This window comes from Pristiophorus japonicus, chromosome 5 (genome assembly GCF_044704955.1).
Source record: "Pristiophorus japonicus isolate sPriJap1 chromosome 5, sPriJap1.hap1, whole genome shotgun sequence".
In the NCBI taxonomy this organism is placed as follows: Eukaryota; Metazoa; Chordata; class Chondrichthyes; family Pristiophoridae; genus Pristiophorus; species Pristiophorus japonicus.
In genome coordinates, this window is record NC_091981.1 from 139,079,562 (window position 1) to 139,102,661 (window position 23,100).

Here is a 23,100-nt window from a genome sequence, read left to right on the forward strand (position 1 = left end):
TAAGCTGATATTAGCGTGTCTGCCAGTTTAATGCAGGCATGAGCTTGATTATTTTAAATGGGTTAATGGTTTTGCTAAAATAGCAGACAAAGGAATATTGTGAGAATTAAGCATTCATCCACTAATATCTCAGTAGTAATTTCTGGGTAAAATTAACTAAAAGAGAAAGTGTGTATTAAATGAAACTGCAGTATAGCGTAAAAATGCTGGAAGTATCCAGCAAGATAGTTAGCATCTATAAAAAGAAAAGACAGGTTATCACATTTCAGATGTACACCATCCGTTAGAACTGAAGACTAAAAGATAAGCAGACATTTTCATATAATTTGATAAAATAGAGAGAAAAGGGAGGCGAGAAGAAGGGATACACGAATCAGAGAGGGAACATTTTAATGAATCAGTTTGCAGGTCGATTGAACTGCAAACTGATTAATAGGAAACAGTTAGATGATATAAACGATCATTATTGATTGAAAGGAGAGACATAAAAAAGTCAAAGAAATGTGAAAAATTAGGTGAAATAGAAAAAAATAGGAAAAGAGAAAAGAGAAACTGCAGCAGATGTAAAATTAAAACAGAAAACATAGTGGGTAGATTTTCAACATGCCACCCGGGCATAAACTGACAATGTAGATTGGCCGTTCATTATAGAAATCATTTAATTTTAATTTCCACTTGAAGCATGTAACACGGCTGTATTTGCATGTGCAACCATGCCAACAGATCTGTTACATTAACTATAGAAGTACGTAATTCGATCCACCGGGTGAAATTTCTACAGGGGTTTCCCAATCTCTTGATGTAATTTTGTAAAAAGATTGCTAGAAATCCTGGAAAAGCTTCATAAACATCCATTTTCTGGATTATCCACCAAAGATTGGCAGAAACCCTGGGGAAATTACTGCCAACTTGTCTATGGTACAGCAATTCAAAACCAATCACACGGTCCAGCTTTCTTTCCATAGCTCTGTATCTTCCTCTGCTTGAAATATTTATCGACTCTTTCCTTAACAGATGCAATGGTGTCTGCCTCAACTCCTTTCTATCACAAAGCATACATGCTCCAACAACTATCCCTATTGAGAGATTTCTCCTAACACTCACTAATGTACACTCTTGAAATTACAGTAAGAAAAAGGCTCAACTTCATCATTATGTGAATCATGGTAATATTTTGATTTTTTTTGAAAAGAGGCAAAATTAAACAACAACTTTCATTTATATAGCACCTTTAATGTAGTAAAATGTCCCATGGTGCTTCACAGGAATGTTATCAAAACAAAATTTGACACAAAACCTTAAACATAATGACAGCAGTTAGCTTATTTATTTGAATTCAAGTTTGAAAGTATACTGGTGCAATTTAATTTCTTGTTTCTTCTATTTCATGAAGTAAATTATCAATAACATGTGTATTATATATTGCTATTTTCAAGGTATACACAGTAAATACACAACTGAAATTTGATTAAAATGCAATACAATAAATGAAAATACACAGCATTTGTTGCAATGAAGCTAACAAAAACAAATTCTGAGCTGATATTGCTAGAAATATTGTAATTGGTAATTAATCAATAGTAAAGGCATTGACTGTTGTTTGGCAAAATCTTAATCTTAAAAAACAGCTTATGTGTTAGATTTCTTAACTGATTTACAAAATAAATTATATTTACCTGGAATCAAGTGCCAGCCGTGGCTCAGTGGTAGCACCCTTGCCTGAGTCAGAAAGTTGTAGATTCAAGTCCCACTCCAGAGACTTGAACACATAATCTAGCCTGACACTTACAGAATCATAGAAATTTACAGCACTGAAAGAGGCCATTTTGACCCATTGTGTCCGTGCCGGCCGACTTAGAGCTATCCAGCCTAATCCCACTTTTCAGCTCTTGGTCTGTAGCCCTGTGGGTTATGACACTTTAAGTGCACATCCAAATATTTTTTAAATGTGGTGAGGGTTTCTGCCTCTACCACCCTTTCAGGCAGTGAGTTCCAGACCTCCACAACCCTCTGGATGAAGAAATTTCCCCGCAAATCTCCTCTAAACCTCCCCTTTTACTTTAAATTAAATTATTTTAAATCCATGCCCCCTGGTTGTTGACCCCTCTGCCAAGGGAAATAGGTCCTTCCTATCCACTCTATCCAGGCCACTCATAATTTTATGCACCTCAATCAGGTCACCCCTCAGCCTCCTCTGTTCCAAAGAAAACAGACCCAATATCTCCAATCTTTCCTCATAGTCATAATTCTCCAGTCCAGGCAACATTCTTGTAAATCTCCTCTGTACCCTTTCCAGTGCAATCACATCTTTCCTGTAATGTGGTGACCAGAACTGCACACAGTACTCCAGTTGCGGCCTAACCAGTGTTTTATAAAGTTCAAGCATAAACTCCCTGCTCTTGTATTCTATGCTTCGACTAATAAAGGCAAGTATTCAATATGCCTTCTTAACCACCTTATCTACCTGGCCTGCTACCTTTAGGAATCTGTGGACCTGCAATCCAAGGGCCCTTTGTTCCTCTACACTTTTCAGTGTCGTACCATTTAATGTGTATTCCCTTGCCTCATTAGGCCTCCCCAAATGCATTACCTCACACTTATCTGGATTCAATTCCATTTGCAACTGTTCCGCCCACCTGAGCAGTAAATTGATATAAGAACATAAGAAACTAAGAATATAAGAAATAGAAACAGGAGTAGGCTATTTTGCTCCTCATGCCTGCTCCGCCATTCAATAAGATCATAGACTCAGCTCCACTTTCCTGCCCATTCCACATAACCCTTTACTCTCTTATTGCTCAAAAATCTATCTCCACCTTAAATATATTCAATGACCCAGCCTCCACAGCTCTCTGGGGCAGAGAATTCCATAGATTTACAACCCTCTGAGAGAAAATTCTCCTCATCTCAGTTTTAAAGGGGCGGCCCCTTATTCTAAGACTATGTCCCCTAGTTTTAGTTTCCCCTATGAGTGGAAATATCCTCTCTGCATCCACTTTGTCGAGTCCCCTCATTATCTTATAAGTTTCAATAAGATCACCTCATTCTTCTGAACTCCAATGTGTATAGGCCCAACCTACTCAATCTATCCTCATAAGTCAACCCGCTCATCTCCAAAATCAACCTAGTGAACCTTCTCTGAACAGCCTCCAATGCAAGTATATCCTTCCTTAAATACAGGAGATCAAAACTGTATGCAGTACTCCAGGTGTGGCCTCACCAATACCCTGTACAGTTGTAGCAGGATTTCTCTGCTTTTATACTCTATCCCCCTTGCAATAAAGGCCAATATTCCATTTACCTTCCTGATTACTACATTATATACAATAACGATTTGGAAGAAGGAATAGAGTGACAAGGTTCCACACAAGAGATTGGTGTGCAAAATTAAAGCACATGGTATTGGGGATAATGTATTGACGTGGATAGAGAACTGGTTGGCAGACAGGAAGCAGAGAGTTGGGATAAACGGGTCCTTTTCAGAATGACAGGCAGTGACTACAGGGCTCAGTGCTGGGACCCCAGCTATTTACAATATACATTAACGATTTAGATGAAGGAATTGAGTGTAATATCTCCAAGTTTGCAGATGACACTAAACTGGGTGGCGGTGTGAGCTGTGAGGAGGACGGTAAGAGGCTGCAGGGTGACTTGGACAGGTTAGGTGAGTGGGCAAATGCATGGCAGATGCAGTATAATGTGGATAAATGTGAGGTTATCCACTTTGGGGGCAAAAACACGACGGCAGAATATTATCTGAATGGCAGCAGATTAGGAAAAGGGGAGGTGCAACGAGACCTGGGTGTCATGGTTCATCAGTCATTGAAAGTTAGCATGCAGGTACAGCAGGCGCTGAAGAAGGCAAATGGTATGTTGGCCTTCATAGCTAGGGGATTTGAGTATAGGAGCAGGGATGTCTTACTGCAGTTGTACAGGGTCTTGGTGAGGCCTCACCTGGAATATTGTGTTCAGTTTTAGTCTCCGAGTCTGAGGAAGGACGTTCTTGCTATTGAGGGAGTGCAGCGAAGGTTCATCAGACTGATTCCAGGGATGGCTGGGCTGTCATATGAGGAGAGAGTGCATCAACTGGGCCTTTATTCACTGGAGTTTAGAAGGATGAGAGGGGATCTCATAGAATCATATAAGATTCTGACAGGACTGGACAGGTTAGATGTGGCAAGAATGTTCCCGATGTTGGGGATGTCCAGAACCAGGGGACATAGTCTTAGGATAAGGGGTAGGCCATTTAGGACTGAGATGAAGAGAAACTTCTTCACTCAGAGAGTTGTTAACCTGTGGAATTCCCTGCCGCAGAGAGTTGTTGATGCCAGTTCACTGGATATATAAAAGAGGGAGTTAGATATGGCTCTTACGGTTAAGGGGATCAAGGGGTATGGAGAGAAAGCAGGAAAGGGGTACTGAAGGAATGATCAGCCATGATCTTATTGAATGGCAGTGCAGGCTCGAAGGGCCGAATTACCTACTCCTGCACCTATTTTTCTCTGTTTCTACTTGTTGTACCTGCGTACTAACTTTTTGTGTTTCATGCACAAGGACCCCCAAGTCTCTCTGTACTGCAGCACTTTGGAATTTTTCTCCATTTAAATTATAATTTGCTTTTCTATTATTTCTGCCAAAGTGGATAACTTCACATTTTCCCACATTTTTGCCCACTCACTTAGCCTGTCTATATCCCTTTGCAGATTTTTTGTGTCCTCCTCACAATTTGCTTTCCCACCCATCTTTGTACCACCAGCAAACTTGGCTACATTACACTTAGTCCATTCATCTAAATCATTAATATAGATTGCAATTAGTTGAGGACCCAGCACCGATCCCTGCGGCACCCCACAAGTTACTGTTTGCCAACCGTAAAATTACCCATTTATCCCGACTCTCTGTTTTCTGTTAGTTAACCAATCCTCTATCCATGTTAATATATTACTCCCAACACCGTGAGCTTTTATCTTGTGCAGTAACCTCTTATGTGGCACCTTATCGAATGCCTTCTGGAAATCCAAATACACCACATCCACTGGTTCCCCCTTATCCACCCCTGCTCGTTACATCCTCAAAAAACTCCAGCAAATTTGTCAAACATGATTTCTCTTTTATAAAACCATGCTGACTCTGCTTGATTAAATCATGTTTTTCTAAATGTCCCACTACTGCTTCCTTAATAATGGACTCCAGGATTTTCCCAATGACAGATGTTTCCTGCTTTTTGTCTGCCTCCTTTTTTAAATCATCATCATAGGCAGTCTCTCAGAATCGAGGAAGACTTGCTTCCACTCCTGAAGTGAGTTCTTTGGTGGCTGAACAGACTCTATCACAGGTGGGATAGATAGTCGTTGAGGGAAGGGGTGAGTGGGACTGGTTTGCCGCACGCTCTTTCTGCTGCCTGCACTTCATTTCTGCATGCTCTCGACATTGAGACTCGAGGTGCTCAGTGCCCTCTCGGATGCACTTCCTCCATTTAGAGCGGTCTTGGGCCAGGGACTCCCAGTTTTAAATAGGGGTGTTACATTTGCGGTTTTCCAATCTGCTGGGACCGCCTCAGAATCCAGGGAATTTTGGTAGATTATAACCAATGCATCCACTATCTCTGCAGCCACTTCTCTTCAGACCCTGGGATGTAAGCCATCAGGTCCAGGCGACTTTTCCGCCTTTAGTCCCATTATTTTACCTAGTACTACTTCATTAGTGATAATGATTGCATTAAGCTCCTCCCTACCTATAGCCCCTTGAATATCTTCCTGCAATCCGCAGCTTTCTTCTTCATTATCAACCACTCAGTGCGTTACTGTCGGTGGTACCGTCTTTCGGATGAGACGTTAAACTGAGGCCTCATCTGCTCTCTCAGATGGACGTAAAAGATCCCCCCACCCGCCACTCTCTTGCAGCTCAGCAACACTATTTGTTAAGTGTTTTTAATCACTAAATAAACACACCTACAACGACAAAACCAGCACCTCACTTTAAAACTTTTGTGGTTCAAATTCCTGTGCAGCCAAGGAGAGAAAGTAATAATATGATAATTGATTATTCTGACAGCCTTCAGTGCCCTTTCGCATGTGGCCTGATTGGTTGATGCTGACAACCTTTAACCCAATCAACAAAGCTGATTTTTCGTGCCAAACACCAACAAGCTGAGACACATGGGTTGTATAGTTGAGCGTTGGCAAATATGTTGGCACTCCCTAACATTATGCTGGTCTCTGCTATTTAAAAGGTCGGCTTTTAATAAAGGAAGGAAATGCAGCTCTTTTGCTCCAGAGCCCACATGCGCCAGTTCAGGGCACGCTAATCATGTCACTGCAGCGCTCCACCGCTTGCTCACATTCTGGCCGGACATCTCCGGACACGATTGCACTTTCACCCCGCGTGCAGCGCGCGCTCCGCCCGGCGGGTGGGTGGGCTCAGCTGACGCCGCGTACCTCACGAGCCCGAGAGGCACATCCCCCGTCCGACAGTCTCAGCCAATGACTCACGTCGTCGCCGTGACAGCATTTAAAAAAACGTAAGCAGCGTGAAGATGGCGCCGGTGCGGTTGTTCCGGAAAGAGTAACGGTCAGAAGTAGAGCGAGGCCGGCCTGCGAGTGACGCGACAGCGGGGCCACTGACCCAGCCACACCCGTCTCCCCCCCCCACTCCCCGAGCCAGACGCCGAGACGCGAGGATGTGCTGCTGTACGGCCGGCTGACAGCTCGGTGTGGGAAGGATGAACCAAGAGGTGAGGGAGGCTCTGTGTGGGGAGGGCGCTCTCGGCGGACAAGGAGCGGATGTACCTGCCGGGCCGCCCGGGCGGATCCGGGGGTGGGCGGCTGTGTATGGGTGTGTGTGTGTGTGTCCCCGGGGGGCGGGGGGAGGCTGGTGTTGATGATCCGAGGTGAGTCGGCCCCTCCCGCTGTGCCAGGGGTGCGGTGATGAGGGACTGAGCGGCGGTGCGCGTGCTCGCTGGGTCACAACAATCACAGTGGGCGTGCAGGAGCTTGTTTCCCATTGTCTGCAATCACGCGCCACGCCCATCGAGCCCCGTGTGGCACCTGCAGCATCAGCAGCTCGGGCCAAAAGTAACCTTCACCTCGGCCTGCAGCCCCAGTGTCGCCAGCACGCCTGCATCTGGGCGGTGCGGGGAGCGCCATCTCGTTCTGATACCGACGGTCAAGCTATCCAGTTGTATTTGAACTGGTTGGAGTAGATCTGCCATTTACAACCCAATGAAATCAAGCTGATGTAACACTAACAAGTTGACATATTTAGACAGACGCCACGCGTTGTATCCCTTTTATCTACCCTCCTTTCCCTCTCCCATTGGCTTCATGTCATGTGCAAGTCTGGTGTCTCTTCTAAGTTTCTTTTCCATCTTATTGTACCTGGTCGATTGAGGTTATTGCGAAGGTCAGTTGAATGGAATCTGCCTCAATATTTCTAGAGGAATCTGGGCTTGTGATCTCGTAACTTAGATATTGAGGTATGAAAGCTGATCAAACAGGTTTAGTGAACGCCTGTAAGAAGCATAGAAACATCGAAAATAGGTGCAGGAGTAGGCCATTCGCATACAAGATACTGCGTAGCTCCCACGTTATCATTTTAAAACATTTAATACCTTTTATGGACTTGGATGAAAACTGCTTGCTCACTAAATTTCCCTGCTTAAAACGACTAATTGTTTTTGTCCCAGACATAATTTTGCATCTGTAGTAGCCTTGTATTCAGATTATATTGGTCAATGACAAAATTGGCATTTTTTACTTGTATATGGAGTGTGGTTCTAAGTATTCATTTCATGACTGATTTATAATAATGAAAGCTTGGTGTGAAATGGCCATATACACTTATCTGGATCTTTGTGCTAAGGTGGTTAAATCTGCCTGAAGAGATGAGATGCAGCTCACATGGCATAAGAGTATGAAGTATGACTGTTTCAGATTACCCTCATAACAACTCTACAAATAGAATATACAATGAGTATGTTTTGATGTAAAGCTGCTGATCATTCAGATGCTGCTGTGTTTCTGTCCACTGGCACCTTCTGTAAAGCATTGAAGTAGGTTTCTACTTGAAGGATGTTACAAAATGCATGTTGGTGGTCTTGTTTGTCTTGTGAAATAAACTGGGCATTGCACTATTTCTCCTTTTGGCTATTTTAAATGGGGGTCCATTGACAAATAGGCAATAGGTTTATTTTGATAAATGAACAATAACAAATTACATTTATACAGTGCATTTTAATGTAGAAAAACATCTCTAGTATAATCAGACATAAATTGACACCGAGCTAAGGAAGGGGATATTAAGAGACATGATTAAGCTTGGTCAAAGAGGTAGATTTTAAGAAGGGACTTAAAGGAAAAGAGTGAGGTGGAGTGGTTTAGGGAGGGAATTGGAGCCTTGAATGCACAGTTGCCAGTGGTAGGATGAAGGGTGTGGGGGATATGCAAGAGGCCAGAGTTGGAAGAACGGTAAGTTCTCGGAGGGCTATAGAGTGGGAGGAAGTTAGAGATAGGAAGGGGTGAGGCCATGGAGGGATTTGAACATAAGAACATAAAGAGGAACAGGAGCAGGCCACCTGGCTCCTTGAGCCTGCTCTGTCATTTAATAGGATCATGGCTGATCTGATCATGAACCCAGCTCCACTTCCTTGCTCGCTTCCCATAACCCTTTATTTCTTTATTGCTCAAAAATCTGTCTATCTCCACCTTAAATATATTCAATGACCCAACCTCCACAGCTCTCTGGGCAGAGAATTCCATAGATTTACAACCCTCAGAAGAAATTCCTCCTTATCTCAGTTTTAAATGGGCATTCCCTTATTCTGAGACTATGTACCCTAGTTTTAGCTTCCCCTATGAGTGGAAATATCCTCTCGGCATCCACCTTGTTGAGCCCCCTCGTTATCTTATGTTTCGATAAGATCAACTCTCATTCTTCTGAACTCCAATGAGTAGAGGCTCAACCTATCTTCATAAGTCAACCCTTTCATCTCCAGAATCAACCTAGTGAACTTTCTCTGAATGCAAATATATCCTTCCTTAAATACGGAGACCAAAACTGTACGCAGTTTTGGCCTCACCAATACTCTGACCAGTTCTAACCGGACTTCTCTGCTTTTATACTCTATCCCGCTTGCAATAAAGGCCAACGTTCCATTTGCCTTCCTGATTACTTTCTGTACCTGCATACTAACTTTTTGTGTCTCGTGCATAAGTACCCCCAGGTCCCTATGTACTGCAACATTTTGCAATTTTTCTCTATTTAAATTATAATTGGCAGAAAAAATAAAAAAGCAAAAGTGGATAACCTCATATTTTCCCACAATATACTCCAGCTGCCACATTTTTGCCCACTCACTTTGTCTATATCCCTTTGCAGATTTTGCTGTGTCCTCCTCAAATTTGCTTTCCCACCCATCTCTGTATCATCAGCAAACTTGACAACATTACACTTGGTCCCTTCATCCAAGTCATTAATATAGATTGTAAATAGTTCAGGACCCAGCACCGATCCCCGCGACACCCCACTAGTCACTGCCAACCGGAAAATGACCTATTTATCCCGACACTGTTTTATGTTATTTAGCTAATTCTCTCTATCCATGCTAATATATTATCCCAACCCCATGAACTTTTATCTTGTGCAGTAATCTTTTACGTGGCACTTTATCGAATGCCTTCTGGAAATCCAAATACACCACATCCAGTGGTTTCCCCCTTATGCACCCTGCTTGTTACATCCTCAAAGAACTCCAGCAAGTTTGTTAAACATGATTTCCCTTTCTTCATCATCATCATCATCATCATCATCATCATCATCATCATCATCATCATAGGTGGTCCCTCAAACGAGGGTGACTTGCTTCCACACAAACGGAATGAGTTCGCAGATATTTCAATGAAGGACCCGATATTCCAGTCCTGAACTTGAGGGGTGGACGATGCTTGTGCGTGGATTTTTTTAATGTGTGCCCATCAGCCACCACACAGGCTTGACAGAGCTAGGCCTTTATAAAAATATAGAAAATGGGTGCAGGAGCAGGCCATTCGGCCCTTCGAGCCTGCACCGTCATTCAATATGATCATGCAACTTCAGTACCCCACTCCTGCCTTCTCTCCATATCCCCTGATCCCCTTAGCCGTAAGGACCACATCTAACTCCCTCTTGAATATATCCAACGAACTGGACTCAACAACTTTCTGTGGTAGAGAATTCCACAGGTTCACCACTCTCTGGGTGAAAAAGTTTCTCCTCATCTCGGTCCTATATGGCTTGCCCCTTATCCTTAGACTATGATCCTTGGTTCTGGATTTCCCCAACATCAGGAACATTCTTCCTGCATCGAACCTGTCCAGCCCTGTCATAATTTTATATGTTTCTATGAGATCCCCGCTCATTCTTTTAAATTCCAGTAAGTATAAGCCTAGCTGATCCAGTCTTTCTTCATATGTCAGTCCTGCCATCCGGGGAATTAATCTGGTGAACCTTCGCTGCACTCCCTCAATAGCTAGCATGTCCTTCCTCAGATTAGGAGACCAAAACTGCACACACTACTCATGGTATGGTCTCACCAAGGCCTTGTACAACTGCAGTAACATCTCCCTGCTCCTGTACTCAAATCCTTTTGCTATGAAGACCAGCATGCCATTTGCTTTCTTTACTACCTGCTGTATCTGCATGCCTACCTTCAGTGACTGATGTACCATGACACCCAGGTCTCATTGCATCTCCTCTTTTACTAATCTGTCACCATTCAGATAATCTGTCTTCCTGTTTTTACCACCAAAGTGGATAACCTCACACTTATCCACATTATACTGCATCTGCCATGCATTTGCCCATTCCCCTAACCTGTCCAAGTCACCCTGCACAGCCTCTTAGCATCCTACTCACAGCTCTCACTGCCACCCAGCTTAGTGTCATCTGCAAACTTGGAGATATTACATTCGATTCCTTTTTCTAAATCATTAATGTATATTGTAAATAGCTGGGGTTCCAGCACTGAACCTTGCGGCACCCCACTAGTCACTGCCTGCCATTCTGAAAAGGACCCGTTTATTCCCACTCTTTGCTTCCTGTCTGCCAACCAGTTCTCTAGCCAATACATTACCCCCAATACCATGTGCCTTAATTTTGCACACTAGTCTCTTATGAGGGACCTTGTCACAAGCCTTTTGAAAGTCCAAATACACCACATCCACTGGTTCTCCCTTATCCACTCTACTGGGTACATCCTCAAAAAACTCTAGGAGATTTGTCAAGCATGATTTCCCTTTCATAAATCCATGCTGACTTGGACTGATTCTGTCACTGCTTTCCAACTATGCTGCTATTACATCTTTAATAATTGATTCCATCATTTTCCCCACCACCGATGTCAGGCTAGCCGGTCTATAATTCCCTGTTTTCTCCTTCCTTTTTTTAAAAAGTGGGGTTACATTAGCTACCCTCCAATCCATAGGTACTGATCTGGAGTCCATGGAATTTTGGAAAATGACCACCAATGCATCTACTATTTCTAGGGCCACTTCCTTAAGTACTCTGGGATGCAGACTATCAGGCCCTGGGGATTTATCAGTTTCCCTAGCACCATTTCCTGACAAATAAGGATTTCCCTCAGTTCCTCCTTCTCGCTAGACCCTTGGTCCCCTAGTATTTTCGGGAGGTTATTCGTGTCTTCCTCAGTGATGACATAATCAAAGTATTTGTTCAATTGGTCTGTCATTTCCTTGTTCTCCATTATGAATTCACCTGATTCTGACTGCAAGGAACCTACATTAGTCTTCACTAATCTTTTTCTCTTCATTATTTATAGAAGCTTTTGCGGTCAGTTTTTATGTTCCTTGCAAGCTTACACACTTACTCTTTTTTTTTTCCCCCCCTCCTAATTAAACCCTTAGTCCTCCTCTGCTGAATTTTAAATTTCTCCCAGTCCTCAGGTTTGCTGCTTTTTCTGGCCAATTTATATGCTTCTTCCTTGGATTTAACACTATCCCTAATTTCTCTTGTTAACCACGGTTGAGCCATCTTTCCTGTTTTATTTTTACACCAGACAGGGATGTACAATAGTAATAATTCATCCATGTGATCTTTAAATATCTGCCATTGCCTATCCACTGTTAACCCTTTAAGTATGATCCAACAGTCTATTCTAGCCAAATCACGTCTCATACCATCGAAGTTTCCTTTCTTTAAGTTCAGGACCCTCGTCTCTGAATTAACTGTGTCACTCTCCATTTTAATGAAGAATTCTACCATATGGTCACTCTTTCTCCCCCCCCCCCCCCCCAAGGGGCCACACATGACCAGATTGCTAATTAATCCTCTCGTTACACAGGACACAGTCTAGAATAGCCTGCGCTCTCGTTGGTTCCTCGACATATTGGTCGAGAAAACCATCCCTTATACACTCCAGGAAATCTTCCTCCACAGTATTGCTACTAGTTTGGTTAGCCCAATCAATATGTAGGTTAAAGTCACCCATGATAACTGCTGTACCCTTATTCCACGCGTCCCTAATTTCCTGTTTGGTGCCATCCCCAACCTCCCTGTTACTGTTTGGTGGTCTGTATACAACTCCCACCAACGTTTTCTGCCCTTTGGTGTTCCGCAGCTTTACCCATATAGATTCCACATCATCCAAGCTAATGTCCTTCCTTACTATTGTGTTAACCGTTTCTTTAACCAGTAACGCTACCCCACCTCCTTTTCCTGTCTATCCTTCCTGAATATTGAATCCTGAAGGTTGAGTTCCCAGCCTAGGTTACCCTGGAGCCATGTCTCCGTAATCCCAATTACATCATATCCGTTAACAGCTATCTGCGCAGTTAATTTGTCCACCTTATTATGAATGCTCCTCACGTTGAGAGTCAGAGCCTTCCGGCTTGTTTTTTTTAACACTTTGTCCTTTTAGAATAATGTTGTAATATGGCCCTTTTTGATTTTTGCCCTTGATTTCTCTCCCCTGCACTCTTGCTTTTCTCCTTCCTATCTTTTGCTTCTGCTCCCTTTTTATTTCCCTCTGCCTGCCTGCCTGCATAGGTTCCCCTCCTCAACAGCACTCGCAAACAGTCCGCCTTGGACAAAGCAAGGGTTAACCAGGACGACTGGAGACCTCTACTGCATGGACCTAGTGGGCTGGCCCGTGCTGCCTCTGGGCTCTGGGCTCTTCTAGGCCCCGTACCCCATTTGCCGCACCTCCGCCACGATCTCTTGCCGCTCCTTCGCCATGATCTCTCACCACACCTCCGCACCAAACATTTGCCACACCAAAAATTTATCTTTCATAAAACCATGCTGGATTGAATTATGCTTTTCCAAATGTCCCACTACTGCTTCCTTAATAATGGACTCCAGCATTTTCCCAACGATAGATGTTAGGCTAACTAGTCTATAGTCTCCTGCTTTTTGTCTACCTCAATTTTTTAAATGAGGATGAGAATTTTAATTTGAGGCATTGGTAGACAGGAAGCCAGTGGATTCAATGAACACAATGGTGGTGGGTGTGCAGGTTAGGATATAGGCAGCAGAGTTTTGGATAAGCTCAAGTTTGGAGAGTAGAAGATGGGAGACTGACCAGAAGAGCATTGAAATATTGATGTCTGGAGGCAACAAAGGCGGGGATGGGGGTTTCGGCAGTAGATGGGCTGAGGGAGGGGCGGAGATCAGTGATATTAGAGAGTTGGAAGGAGGCTCTTTAGGATGAAGAGAATATGGGGTCGGAAGGTTAGCCCACGTGTACATGCCAGTGAATGGCTTTGAATTGCAAGTTTCTATGGACCTTCCCAACCATGAGGTAAAGTATAGGGTACAGAAAGTGTTGCAACTTAAAACAACTGTGCATGCTTGAACCTTTTTTCTATTTGAGTGCTATGATTCACTTCACAGTACAGTTGGGATGGTGTCCACAAGACTGAGATTTTGAGGCACATTGCATGAATGCAATTTGAAGCCGTTCTTAGAACTTGCTAATTACTTCCTATCTAGTTGTTGATGTATTTGTTATATTGTGCAGAAAGATCTAACTGAATGCCGTTTTTGAACAGTATCCTGTGTTTGATAAGGTATTGCTTTTTCCATTATTTGTGAATTTCTAAAGAATGCCATGAAAATAAGTTTTATATAGGCCTTTATAGAAAGCCTCAATAATTGTCGACTAGTCAAAAACTCAAGGCAGGAAATGTTTTCATTTCACAAAATTCTTTCTTCCATGTTTCTTGAGCTTGTCTATAATTTCTTTTTCACACAACAATGACCAGTGTTTTACCTCTCCTCTCTTTAGTAACTTTTATTTTGTACTGTAGCAATTTCCTTCTCCCTGTATATCAGTGTGTCGCATAATGTCTGAAGTATATGGGAACAACAACTTGTATTTATATAGCACCTTTTAAACGTAGTTAAAACTGCCCAACGAGCATTATCAAACAAAATTTGACACGGAGCCACATGAGATAATACGGCAGGCAAAAGCTTGGTCAAATAGAGGTTTTAACGAGCGTCTTAAAGGCGGAGTGAAAAAGAGGTGGAGAGGTTTAGGGCGGGAATTCCAGAGCTTCGAGTCTAGGCAGCTAAAAGCACTCCTGCAGTGGTGGAACGAATAAAATAGGGATGTGCAAAAAGCCAAAATTGGAAGAGCGCAGAGAACTCGAACTAGACATTTAATCTGAGTGTACTGTAATTATATCTAATTTTCTGATCATAGTTTAATATAGTTCAGCTATGTTGCAAGTTGGCAACCTTGGTTGTGACTTGTAGCCAATGTTGGCACCGGGTATATGGATACCACTTTACCTGCTTTAACCCATTTATCCTGATGTTTAGCATTATGCTTTGATCAATATCTCCAATTTAAAATTCACATTGTTGTATTTAAATCCCTTCATTGCCACACCTCTCCCTAGTTTGGTAATCACCTCCAGTCCTACAATACCTCCTAAAATCTTCATTGTTCTGACTCTGGGCTCTTGTGCGTTCCCTACTCCTACTCTTTATCCCATCATTAACTGCCATGCCTTCAGCCATCTAAGTCCTACGCATTGGAATTTATTCCCGAAATCTCTTTAGCACCCTTTCCTCCTTTTAAGACCCTCCTTTAAGACTCACCTTTTTGACCAAGCTTTTCATCAGCCCCTCTAATATCTCCTTGGCTTGGCCTCAATTTTTTTTCCCCGATTACATCTCTGAAACACCATGGGATGTTTTTCTTTTGTTAAAGGCACTGTATAAAAGGAAGTTGACAGTCTACATGTAATATCAAAATGTTATTAGTTCGTGAGTATGGTATTTAGCTTGCAAAAATACTAGCATTTCAACAGTCATAATAGACATATTTGTTTCAAATGGTCACTTTTTCTGATAAGTATATGAATGTTTGTATTATGTGGAGGTAATGTATTTGGCTTCCATTATGTGTAGGAAGAATGGTGCTATCTTTGAAACTATCCCTGAAAATCACCAACTCAAGATGTAATTGTAAATTGTGACTCTTATTAACCCATGGGATATTGTAAGGTACTTTACAAATAGAGTATTGTTGATGGATGACATGTATTACTCTTGCAGTCCATGACATTCATTTTTTTATAGAAGAACTGCCAGCATTAGAGACCCACATTTTCATGGACTCATAAGTTGGTGTTGGATAATCAGTTAAAATTACATCACCAAACCACTTGCTTTCCTAGTTTAGCTATGGAATCATTTAGGAGTAGAAGTGCCAGCTGAAGGGAATTGGAGGTAGTGCATGTGTTTATACTGTACAAAAGTGTGTATAGTGTAAATTCACCTGACTTTCATTTGTGTAAGATGATGTAACATTTTAACATTTGAATAATTATCGCTGTGAGTTATATACCAACATTTGGCTGAGTTTTGTATTGTTTGGAAATACCTAACAAGTTGCAACATGTATAATCTGCATATGTTTGAAAACATTTCAGGTGAAACTTGACATAGACATAGAAACATAGAAAATAGGTGCAGGAGTAGGCCATTCGGCCCTTCTAGCCTGCACCGCCATTCAATGAGTTCATGGCTGAACATTCAACTTCAGTACCCCATTCCTGCTTTCTCACCATACCCCTTGATCCCCCTAGCAGTAAGGACCTCATCTAACTCCTTTTTGAATATATTTAGTGAATTGGCCTCAACAACTTTCTGTGGTAGAGAATTCCACAGGTTCACCACTCTCTGGGTGAAGAAGTTCCTCCGCATCTCGGTCCTAAATGGCTTACCCCTTATCCTTAGACTGTGACCCCTGGTTCTGGACTTCCCCAACATTGGGAACATTCTTCCTGCATCTAACCTGTCTAACCCCGTCAGAATTTTATATGTTTCTATGAGGTCCCCTCTCATTCTTCTGAACTCCAGTGAATACAAGCCCAGTTGATCCAGTCTTTCTTGATAGGTCAGTCCCGCCATCCCGGGAATCAGTCTGGTGAACCTTCGCTGCACTCCCTCAATAGCAAGAATGTCCTTCCTCAGGTTAGGAGACCAAAACTGTACACAATACTCCAGGTGTGGCCTCACCAATGCCCTGTACAACTGTAGCAACACCTCCCTGCCCCTGTACTCAAATCCCCTTGCTATGAAGGCCAACATGCCATTTGCTTTCTTAACCGCCTGCTGCACCTGCATGCCAACCTTCAATGACTGATGTACCATGACACCCAGGTCTCTTTTTCACAGCCTACACATTGTCCTGTACCCCGTGTGGGATTTGTCAGCTGCTTTGAGACCAAGTGACTTTAATAGTGGTGTAGACTTTTAATAAATGTTCTAAAATTTTGTGTCTTCAGCTGTTTTAGTTTGTAATTTTTAACTATTATGTGGGGGGGGGGGGCGGGGGCGGGGGGGTGTTGCTAGTTCATGTTTGTTTGATAGCAGTACTTTATACTCGAGCAATTTTCAAAAGTCCAAAATGCATGAAGCATAGTAGAAATGATATAACCTATCTGGATTAATATTTTGAGTATTACATAAAATATCCAAAAACTTTGGGCCCGAACTTGGTCAAAGCAAAGTGCCGCCCAAAGATACTTTGCCAGGGAGATTCCTCTAAAAGATATGCTATTACTGCCTGGTGGCAAAGAGACGACTTACGGCGGCAGCGGGCAGGAGCTCCCAATCTCGGTGGCAAATGCGATCCTCACCGGGTTGGGCCCGGAAGAGAGAGAGAGAGAGAGAGAGAGAGAAGGCTGAAAATAAAAATTTAAAAAAAGCAATGGAGAACCTTCAAAGAACCTCATCCAGATAAATCGCTGACAAAAATAAAATAAATTCACTAACCTTTTTTTGCGAATCGTCTTACTGTTGGGGTTAGACCCGCCTTCATGCAGCGGTCCTTCCCGCTGTTGCCTCCGACTCCCACCCGGAGGAACCTGCCAGCTCGGCGGGCGGGAAGCCACTTACAAGACTCGCGCTAGCAGCTGTCAATGGGCGCTTCCCAGCGGTACTCTCCTCTCGCTGGTGGCGGACCTTGAGGAATCTGTCACCGAGAGGAGACCGCTGAAAAAAAACTCGGCGGCAGTGGGCGGTAAGGCCACCAAGTTTGGGCCCTTTGTTCTGTAATGTGAAATGAAGGCGGCATTTATGTTGGTGCACTTGTGCTTTGGCACATATCACACCCAAAATATTTTTCACTAACTAATCTTCTACGTATGTGAGTGTACAAGTTATACCAGTTCATCGAAGATCTGTTAGATAGTGTTTAGTTCAGTAATATTGGGGTTATTCATTTAAGTTTCGGTGAAGCAAGAGAACTTATACTGGTTTGGTAATTTACTGCTTGGAGTGACTTTATATAAATAATCAGAATTTTGATCTTTGATAATCTTTCATTGGATACATCCATCAACCTAATAACCTAATTTTATTTTAGTTCATGCATTTCTGGTTACTTACAAGACTGAAGTTTGTTTTTGAAATAACAATTCAAAGTACAAATTGTACATGCAGCAATTTGGTTTGCAGCAAATTAGATTGAATTTAAATTTGCTAATGGCCAGGGGAATGAAACTACTCCCAAAAAAGACAGTATCGAGTTATAGTTAATTACTGCAGTGCAATATATGGTAATTAAAATTGTCACGTCTATCAAACTGGTGCTGTGGTTGTTTATTTTTAGGACGCAGCATTTCTTGACATCAGGACAGATCTCTCAGGTTTTCAGTTTATTCACTTTGGTTACAGTATTAGGAATGCCTTTACTCTGGTTTTAATTTCGAGTAAAAGAAACACGCAGTTAAGATAACTAAATGATCACATCGATCTACACATCAGTAGCTGTTTCCTGAAAAATGTAAAAGGATACGGGGGTAGGGCGAGGAAAAGCGGCAAAAAGAGTGCAGGTGCAGTGGGCTAAATGGCTTTCTGGCTGTTGCACCATGTTGGCCTTCAAATTTTAATTTGATTTTAAATTTGAAGTCACTTGAGTATGACTTCTGTTTGGCCTTGAACCTGCATGAAACATTTGAATGCTAACGAGGAAGACAAAAAATGAACGTTATTTGTGGACTGGTCTTTAGTCTTTATGGGTACCTCCTGCTTGTTATCTGTAACCTTTGTTTCCCTGTAATTAACAGAAGTGTGTAAGTTCTAACCGGCTTCTATCACATGATGAATTTACCAGAGCTAGCTAGTACCGTGACTAGGTTCAAAGGGACTCTTGGTTTGTTTTCTGAAGGATAATATTGACAGTAAGGGGAGAGATTAATGAAACCGCAAGCCGCCTTCTGGCGCAAATTCAAACATTGGAATCTTTGTGGGTTCTGAACAGAATTTAATAGTTACACTTTAGGTTGTTTGGAAGTGTCAATAAGCAGATATGAAGATTTGTATCGACATTTTCTTTTTGGGTTATTCCTTAGCAAAACAACTGCTTTTATTCTGCTGTTATAGGATTTTTGCCTTTTCACTCCTGCAGTGTACAGCTAAGTTGCCAGACCATTCTTTTGCAACTTTGATCTCTGCAGCTTCAGTATAATCTGTTTGAAAAATACTGTATTTTTCTGGATTCTTGAATGTATTTGGCCACAGCTCAAAGTTGCTATGCAGGAGTTACAATTGGGTAAAAGGCCTATATTTTGTTTACCAATCAGACAATCTGATGTGGTGTAACACTTTCCAATCATCAATCAAAAATGCTCTGGTGAAGGGGGCAAAAGTGAGTTGAGACATGTTAAGTCAGTAGCAAATATGTGGGCAGAAGGGAGTTATAACAAGTGATTATTCTAAAATATCTGTGATGAGAAAAGTGAGTTGTCATTTTCTGTTCACTCTCTTCCATTTCCGTATGTCCGATTTAAATCAGTTGCTGGAACAAATTGGAAACAATTAGAATAACTGTTTCAGGGCTCCATCATAGGATAAGTGGGTCAGCACAGTACAGCTGAATTTTCAAACTGATTTATATTGTGTATGGTGAGCTGGAAGATATATCTTGAACCCAGATTATAGTAGTAAAAAAGAGCTGAATGAATATGCCACTTTTGTGTTGAGACATAAAAGGCCAGCTCAGTGGAAACCCTCCTGCTTGAGGTTCTGAAAATCCAAACTTATTGTTTGCAATTCAGGTTTTGCCACTAACATGGATTTGTTAAGAGAAGGTCGTGTCTGACTACAACACAAAAGCAAAGTACTGCGGTGCTGGAATCTGGAATAATGTCTGACTAACTTGATTGAAATATTTGAGGAGGTAACCAGGAGGGACGATGAGGGTAGTGTGTTTGATGTAATGTATATGGATTTTAGCAAGGCTTTTGATGAAGTCCCACATGGCAGACTGATCATGAAAATAAAAGCCCATGAGATCCAGGGCAAAGTGGCAAGTTGGATCCAAAATTGGCTCGGAGGCAGGAAGCGATGGGTGTTTTTGTGTTTCGAGTGGGGTCCAGCAGGGCTCCGTACTAGGTCCCTTGGTTTTTGTGGTGTATATCAATGATTTAGACTTGAATGTAGGGTGTATAAGTAAGAAGTTTGCAGCTGATACGCAAATTGGCTGTGTGGTTGATGATCAAGAGAAAGCTGTAGACTGCAGGAAGATATCAATGAACTGGTCAGGTGGGGAGAACAGTGGCAAATGGAATTCAATCCGTAAGTGTGAGGTAATGCATTTGGGGAGGGCTAACGAGGCAAGGGCATACACATTAAATGGTAGGTCATTGAGAAGTGTAGAGGGACAAAGGGACCTGGGAGTGCATGTCCACAGGTGTCTCCCTGAAGGTAGCAGGCCAGGTAGATAAGGTGGTTAAGAAGGCATACGGAATACTTGCCTTTATTAGCCGAGGCATAGAATACAAGAGCACGGAGGTTATGCTTGAACTGTATAAAACACTGATTAGGCCAAGCCACAGCTAGAGTACTGCGTGCAGTTCTGGTCACCACATTACAGGAAAGATGCACTGGAGAGGGTACAGAGGAGATTTACGAGGATGTTGCCTGGACTGGAGAATTTTAGCTAGGAGGAAAGATTGGATAAGCTGGGTTTGTTTTCTTTGGAACAGAGGAGACTGAGGAGAGTCCTTATTGAGGGGTATAAAACTAGATCGAGTGGATAGGGAGTACCTATTTCCCTTAGCAGAGGGGTTAACATAGATTTAAAATAATTGGTAGGAGGTTTTGAGGGGAAATTTCTTCACCTAGGTGGGTGTCTAGAACTCACTGCCTGAAAGTGTGGTAGAGGCAGAAACCCTCACCACATTTTAAAAAGTACTTGAAATGCCATAACCTACAGGGCTACGGACCAAGATGGAAAGTGGGATTAGGCTGGATAGCTCTTGGCCGGCGTGGACACGATGGACCAAAATGGCCTCCTTAAGAACATAAGAAACAGGAGTAGGCATACGGCCCCTTCCGTGCTTAAATTTCTATGATTCTAATAGACCATGGGCCGAAGCCTGTTTTCTTGCTTAGATTTTTAGTTCCGTGGTTTCCATGTTGGAAGTACCTAGAACCATGCTAAATGTTAAGCATATGTATCTGAAGCAAAAACAAATGTTCCAAAGTCTGAAAATTGAGTGTTTCTGGGAAATGGTATCCTGAACTTAAATCAAGGCAATTACAAAAGTATGCAGGCAGAGTTGGCTAAAGTGGACTGGGAGAGGTGAGGGCCCAGGGGCAGCATGGGCCAGCCCACACTGCAACATGTGTGTGCACTAGGTCCGTGCAGCAGAGCTGGTTTCCAGTCGTCTTGGTTAATCCTTGCCACTGGACCAAGACCTAGCTTTGTCAAGCCCATGTGGCAGCTGGTGTGCAACGGCCACCACATGTTGTTTTTAAAAAAAAAACAATCCACGCACAGGCATCTTCCACCCCTTCAACATGTAGTTCAGGACCTGGAATATTGAAACACCCGTGAACTTTTTGACGTGGAAGCAAGTCATCCTCAATTCAAGGGACTGCCTATGATGATGATGGACTGAGAAAATTAATTAAAGGGTAAGACGATAGATAACCAGTAGCAAACATTTAAGGAGATATTTCATAGCTGTCAGCAGATATATTCCAGTGAGGAAAAAAAACAGAAGGTTGAACCATCTGTGGCAAACTAAGGAAGTAAAGGATTGTATCAAACGAAAACAAAGGCATAGAATATTGGAAGGCCAGAGGATGAGGACATTTTTAGAAACCAGCAAAGGACAACTAAAAAAAATGATAGAGAAGATAGTTTGAGAGTAAACTAGCAAGAAATATAAAAACAGGCGGCAAGAATTTCTACAGGTATATAAAAAGGGAGAGTAGCTAAGGTAAACGTTGGTCTCTTAGAGGATGAGACTGGGGAATTAAGAATGGGAAACGGGGAAATACCAGGGACTTTGAACAAATATTTTGTCTTGGTCTTCACGGTAGAAAACTCCCAAAGCATCCCAAAAATTGATAATCAAGGGGCTATTGGGAGATGGGGGAACTTAAATCCATCACTATCACTAGAGAAATGTACTAGGCAAACTAATGGGACTAAAGTTGGACAAGTTCCTTGGACCTAATGGCTTGCATTCTACGGTCGTAAAAGAAGTGGCTGCAGAGATAGTGAATGCATTGGTTGTAATCTACCAAAATTCCCTGGATTCTGGAGAGGTCCCAGCGGATTGGAAAACCGCAAATGTAACATCCCTATTTATGAAAGGAGGAAGACGGAAGGTAGGAAACTATAGACCAGTTAGCCTAACCTCTTTCGGAAAATGCTGGAGTTCATTATTAAGGAAATAGTAGCTGGACATTTAGAAAATCATAATGCAATCAAGCAGAGTCTGCATGGTTTTATGAAGGGGAAATCATGTTTGATAAACTTTGTGGCGTTCTGATGTAACGAACAGGGTGGATAAAGGGGAACCAGTAGCTGTAGTGTATTTGGATTTCCAGAAGGCATTCAATAAGGTGCCACATAAAAGGTTACTGCACAAGATAAGAGCTCACGGGGTTGGGAGTAATATACTGGCATGGATAGAAGATTGTATAACAAACAGAAAACAGAGTGTTGGGATAAATGGGTCATTTTCAGATTGGCAAACTGTAACTAGGATACCACAGGGATCAATGCTGGGGCCTCAACTATTTACAATCTATATTAATGACTTGGTGAAGGGACTGAGTAATGTAGCCAAGTTTGCTGATGATGATACAAAGATAGGTGGGAAAACAAGTTGTGAGGCGGACACAAAAAAATCTAAAAGGACATAGATAGGCAAAAAATTGGTAGATGGAGTATAATATGGAAAAATGCGAGGTTATGCACTTTGGTAGGAAAAATAAAAAAGCACATTTTTATTTAAATGTGGAGAGATTACAAAATGCTGCAGTGCAGAGGGATCTAGGGGTCCTTGTACATGAAACTTAAAAAGTTAGCATGAAGGTACAGCAAGTAATCAGGAAGGCAAATGGAATGTTGGTCTTTATTGCAAGGGGGATGGAGTATAAAAGTAGGGAAGTTTTGCTACAAGTGTGCAGGGCGTTGGTGAGACCACACCCTGGAGTACTGCGTACAGTTTTGGTCTCTTTATTTAAGGAAGGATATACTTGCATAAGAGGCAGTTCAGAGAAGGTTCACGAGGTTGATTCCTGAGATGAAGGAGTTGTCATGAAGAAAGTTTAGCAGGTTGGACCTAT

At 42.3% G+C, this 23,100-nt stretch overlaps 1 protein-coding gene across 3 annotated transcripts in view; it reads left to right on the forward strand.

The window, feature by feature from the left end:
* Positions 1-6,487: 6,487 nt before the first annotated feature.
* snx13 (sorting nexin 13) overlaps positions 6,488-23,100 on the forward strand; it is a 267,161-nt gene continuing 250,548 nt past the window's right edge. For all 3 annotated transcript variants that reach the window (XM_070880996.1, XM_070880999.1, XM_070880998.1), the window contains exon 1: positions 6,488-6,733. In XM_070880996.1, coding sequence (XP_070737097.1) covers positions 6,722-6,733 — 12 coding nt within the window. In that variant the 5' untranslated portion in view covers positions 6,488-6,721. The remainder of the gene's footprint in view (positions 6,734-23,100) is intronic.